A 6,000-nucleotide genomic window follows, 5' to 3' on the forward strand; every position below is an offset into this window, starting at 1 on the left:
AGTCCAGCTGAGACCTGACAGGGGCCAAGTGAGCCATGCTGGGCTGTATAGATAATATTGCATTGGAAAAAACATTTTAGTTCCTCACATATCTGCAAATACAAAATTATTAAGCAGTAGAAAACATGACGGAATCCAAAAAGTCTTCAGGTTTCTGTGAGAATAATTGCTTTCTCTTGTGTGCTTCCATTAACACCTCTGAAAGCAAAAATCCTTTGGGGTGTTCTTCGAATACACCACTGTTTGGTTGTTAGGGTGCAGTGGGTAGGCTGATGAGGGAGTATTTTGTTTGTTTTTATTCTCTATGCCTGCTGTCAGAATGATGTATTTAAGAAAGCTGCTCTGTTTGAAAGAATTACATTATAGGCATCTAAGACTCCCAGGTGCCTCTGGGCACAGACATTTTAAAAATCTGCACCCTTTTTGGGGTGTTTTTGTAATTCATGTCTTTTCCTGTCATTTTTTATTAGTACTTTATCACAAGACAGTCAGAAACAGTATTCATTTTGGAATGTCCTGCAGCACTATTGTCTTGTTGTTAACTCTTGTCAGATTTCACTCATTGGGTTTGAAAATGGAAAGTGATGAATGACTACAGTGTTTTGTTTGTAACATGTCTTATTCTGGAACTTTCTCTGAGAGTAGTACATTTTCTTTACTTTGTGATGGGTCATTGAGGGGGCTTGAGTTTTTTCCTAATATTAGAAAAAGTTGCTAGAATGACAATCACAGAGGAACCCTCAAAAAATGTACAGGAAAGGTATTTTAAGAATATTGAGTTCTCATTTTGATTTAATCTTGATGTATTTAGCGGCAATGTGGAATAATCAAACCTAAAATATTTTGATATTTCTCACGTATTTGTGCCTTAAAACATAACTGATCATGATACAAACCTATGAAAATTTTACAGCCAATCAGATTTTAATAAAAACCTTTTTTGTTTTCTTTTTGAGAAATAGAGTCAAGCATGAAGCATGCACTTTTTGTGTGTATGTGTTTAATATGATCAGGAAATTCAAATCCAGATGTTTTCTTAAAGGTTAAGACATATTTGAAACAACAAAGAAGGCCTTTTTTTTCCCCTCTGCATATATTTAAAATGGGACACTTTTGAAAGAAATTTCACAGCCCCATTTGCATCCTAATTGCAACCCATTTCCTGGGCCCACAGTTAGGCAGACTATAGAGTGGCATTGGGGATTTCTGGGGCAGAGAAGTTGTTGGTTCTAGCTGAGCTACTGAAAAATAAAAGGGAAAGAGATGAATGGATTTTTTGCTTCAGCAGTCACCAGCTGGCAGATCAGCTCCTTGGAGCTCTGCCAAGCAGCAGTTTACAGCAGCGCTGCAGCTGCTCTAGGCTAGGCTGGAGCACGACTGGCATGAAGCCACCTTCAGCTTTGGACAAGGACTCAGCCTTCAAATTGGCAAACAGATGCATTGGGATTGTGGCTTTGCTCGCTCATGTCTAATGCTCATAGAACCCAGTTGGTACCTAAAAGTCCATTGCAGAAAATTTTGCGTTAAACGTTTACAGGAAGATAAGGAGAAATAGGTTAAAAATAAATGTTTAGGTTTGTCCAACTTTTTTGTTGTTGGTGGTATGGCATATGTGGTTTTTACTTTTGTACATTTCGTTCTGGGACATTTTTCTCATTCTGACCAGTTCATAAGGATCCTAAATAACTGTAAAATGGACCAGCAAGAAAACCCAATTGGATTGTATTCTTTCAAGCTAAATTATCTGAATTCATCAAATGAACAAGAACATACAGCTAATTTTAATTCTGTATGCTGTGAATTTTATAAAAATGTTAGAATGATAGCAAAAAATTACTTGCATTAAGATCAAACCTGCATTGGACTTTTTATCGATAATATTTTGGAGGGAGAATAATGTTATTTGTGTGAAGAGAGGGGAGAGGATTTATTGCTGATTTTGACTCCCATCTGATCACTGTTCTCTCTTTTTCTGATTGGAAGGTATTCTTCAGTAATTTTTTCATAGATAAAAACGATAGTATTGGGTTTGGGAGTGTTTCTGTTAAAATCTCTGCTCATTTGATATCTAACTATGCATCTGATAGAATGATTCTGTCTCTCCTTGTTAACCATCTTGTTATCTTATTGCTGGGGATGTGGCCAAACCGATGTCTTAGAGTACTGATGGAATATTCTGAATTTCTTTTGCTATTTTAAAATTTAGATGAATTAGTCTTAATTTGTCATCACCTGGTATTTGTTTAATTATTCAATAGAAGAGGAATTTCAGCAAGTTACAGCTTCACAAAACTAAGAAATTCCCTAACCATATCTATATTATTAAATATCTATTGATACATACACACGAACTTTCTCCCCCCATTGTCCAGGAACCAGAAGCAAGTATTTTGTAGACCTACAAACCAGCATTTATTTTCTAAATTGAAAATATTTCATGTGAAATATAACCTTGATAAGGAAGAGCAAAGAAACACCAGAGTGCCAGATATTCATAACAGCATTTCATCAAGATCAAGTTAAAAAGCAGTATAAAAAAATAATGTAATCATGCCTTGACCTGTTACTGGTACCCAGTTTCAACAGTATGCCTTGCTTTGAACATGCTACTGCAGTTTTTATTTTCAAGATCAGTTGATTCTTCTCTATTTACTTTAAAACCTTCCTTGTCGGCACAAATAATTTCACAAGAATTTTTTTCCCTACAAGTTTTTATTTTTTATTCTATTTCAAGAGGCAAGAGTGACAGCTTAGAAATTCTTAAGATTATAAGACACCTTGTATCCAAGACTTCTAGCAATGATCATGCTTCTCACTAGAAGTGACCTGTGTAGCCAAAGCCACAAGGGTCTACAGCAACATGTTTAAACTCTTGTTATTCACATCATGCTGCTTATGACTGAGTAATCTGATTGAATGAAGACAAGAATAGGGATATTTACTGATTAAACAGATTCATTACATGCTTTTGATGGCACATCAGTAGCAGCTGTAAGAATGAAATGGTTCTTAATTCCTAGACTTTTTACTGAGTAGTGTATAAGACCACTACAAGGTTTGGGGTGTTTTTATTAAAACAAGTATATACTGACTAATCTGCAATATCAGTGTCTATTTCTGTGAGTTTTGGGAGAAGATTATGATTTCCATAAATTGGAAAAGTGTCCTTCAAAATTACTTACCAATAGCCCAATATTAAAAGAAAAGGCTATAGTAAGTAGGGGTTTATAGAGTTTAATACTATTCATTTACTACCAGAATGATGGACTAGAGATTATTCTTATTAAATTTATAGCTTACCTGAAGTTGAGTGGGATGGAAAATAGGTTAATAGATAAAACTGGAATTCAGAATTATCTGGATACATTAAAGATCAAAGGAAAAATTATGAAATTCAACATAGACAAATTAGGTATTATGTCTAAGTGACAATAATCAGCTGAACTTAGAAATAATTTTGTAGAAAAAAATCACGGAACTATTGTGGACAACCAGATGAACATGAGTGAACAATTTCATGTTGTTGCCAAATGAAATTACTAATCTCATACTGGAGTAATTAAAGGAAGCAGATGAAGAAGTCCTTCCTAGGATTAATAGTGCTTCTTCTGCTTCATAATGGTGTGGGATTGCCTTGAGTATTGTACTCTTGGGCCTTATGCCTAAAGTAAAAAATGGTGGAATTACTGAAGGGAATGTACAGAGAAGACAAATGTGAATGACTCATAGTCTAGCAGATGAGTCCTATGAGAAAAGATCAACATGGTATTTTTTTATTCTAGAGCAGAGAAGATTAAGGGGTTGCTTGACAGCATTCTTTGAAGACATAAACAGGTATTCAAGATCAAACAGCAATTCTTTCATCATTTCCATGCCAGAGAGAGAAAGAATAGACTTAAATCCAGAGAATAGACTAGAAGTCCCACCTTAAGCTTCCTCTAAGGTTTTGTATCAATCTTTAGGTTGTCAAAGGGCATAGGGTGACATATGGTAACTCCAGAAACATTCCCTTACAATAGATGCAGGGATTTTTGGCAGGTCATTAAATTTGACTCTTTTGTCAAAGTAGGAAGAATTTATTTACTGCATTAAAGAAAGAAAGAAAGATAGCTAGATAGATAGATAAATTAACTGTTAAAAAGTGATTGAACTTATAGACAGGTTCCCCCAAGAATGATTCCCTAGTAATCAAATGGAATTTCATTTCATCATCTATGTCCAGTAAGCATAAAAACTGAACTAATGTTTTCCAGAAGTGTTCTACTCCCATTTATGAATCTGGATGCAATCAGCACTGAATAAAGTGGAAAAAAATTGATGGTCCAGTACTAATAATTTTTTGAAGTATTATCTCTGATACCTAAAATTCCCTGCAATCCTTCAATCCAAACCTGTAAAATCATGACCATTAGCCTGCCTACACTAAGAAAAAGGATTTAAGCTGTCAGTATTGACTGTATCATTCTTCTGTGATGCTTAAAATAGAAATGTATGTGAAGTGATACAATTCATTCTGAAACAATATATCCAAGTTTCCTATAGAATCAGGGAAACATCCTGAAATATTTTTAGCAAAATATTGTTGTAAGGCTTGGTAGTATTTTTTCTTCTCTCAGCTTTGTTTTGCAATGTCAGAGCTCATATATTAATGTAAATGTCAAGAATGCTACTATGTCCATTTAGAGTTCTGTTGCAGAAAACCTATATGGAGTCAAATTGGACCTTTGTTGCAGATTAACTAGTTGCTTTAACCAGGGAAAGTGCACCATCACCTCCTTCTCAGTCAGGTGTTCTATGGAGGACAATATGAAGTATTACACTAGTTACACGCTGAACATTTGCAGTGATCATTGTCATGCACAGATAGATTACCATCACCTAAACAAAATCAAATGCATGCATGATTACACAGCATCAGAAGTTGGTAACATGCTGGAATCCATCTCACATTGTATTTTTACTGGGCAGCTGAAATAAAATTATTGCTCTGTATTTGACTTGTAAATATGCAACGAAACACCTGGATTCAAGGGACAATAAGAACTGAGCATGCTCTAAGCTTAACCAAGGCATGAAGATCTTTATAAAACATGTTCTTTAGATTTTGTAAGCATTTGAGAGTATTAAGTCTTGAACTGCATGCAATGAAAATTCTCGTTTCATCATATGAAATGCTTTTGAAAATCTGTTTACAGTTCGTGGAAACTTTTTATCCAGTTATTATGTTCTGAAAAAAAATTATCCTCCTTTGATCTAAACTATGTTTTTTTAAAGAAAATGCCTAAATCATTACCTGTAGTAAGCATTTGTCAATGTTAATGCTGTTAAATATGAATGAACAGTACTTTTATTTTATGCTGGCAGTGCCTTGGAAGTTTTACCAGCAGTTGAGAGTCGTCTTTCATTTTAGTCTGCCAGACCCATGTGCTGGGTCTACAGAAATGTGTAGTGAGGAGTGCTTTATATACTCCACACCATTTTTCTACTGTGTTCTTTACTAAGACTTTTGTTTTGTCTTGTTTCCCTAGACTACATATCCAATCAGAATGGTGAGCCAAAATCTCAGCACAAGGGACAGAAAGTCAGCACATACTCCCACCGAGGACCCTTTTAGACATCCATCAGGCAACCAAGCAGCAGCCTATGAAAGCAAGAGCTGTCAGCTGTCTAATTTGTGTCTGAGTAACCTGCTAAAAGAGAAGGACATCGTGGAAGTCATCAAGCATACTAGAGGCACGTATGAAACCCTCGCTTCAGAGGTCACCCAGAATGGTTTGGCTATCACAGCACCAAGTACAGAAAAGCCAGCATCCAAGGCAGACAGCTATCCAGTGTTCTCAGGGGCTCCAAAAGACCAAATTGCTGTACCTCGGCAGCACACCACCTTCACAGGGAGACTTGGACAGCCTCCGAGGGGACCCATCTCTTTACATATGTACAGCAGGAAAAATGTTTTTCTCCACCACAATTTACACACAGCAGAGCTACAGACTTTAGGTC

The 6,000-nt window shown here is 35.8% G+C and overlaps 1 protein-coding gene across 1 annotated transcript in view; it reads left to right on the forward strand.

Moving 5' to 3' along the window:
* CCSER1 (coiled-coil serine rich protein 1) overlaps window positions 1-5,725 on the forward strand; it is a 650,146-nt gene extending 644,421 nt beyond the window's left edge. Inside the window, exon 11 of the mRNA XM_017831720.1 lies at window positions 5,529-5,725. Within this exon, the coding sequence (XP_017687209.1) occupies window positions 5,529-5,614 (86 nt within the window). The 3' untranslated portion in view covers window positions 5,615-5,725. The remainder of the gene's footprint in view (window positions 1-5,528) is intronic.
* Window positions 5,726-6,000: the final 275 nt, after the last annotated feature.

The sequence above is a fragment of the Lepidothrix coronata genome, unplaced genomic scaffold, assembly GCF_001604755.1.
Source record: "Lepidothrix coronata isolate B3197 unplaced genomic scaffold, Lepidothrix_coronata-1.0 Scaffold195, whole genome shotgun sequence".
In the NCBI taxonomy this organism is placed as follows: Eukaryota; Metazoa; Chordata; class Aves; order Passeriformes; family Pipridae; genus Lepidothrix; species Lepidothrix coronata.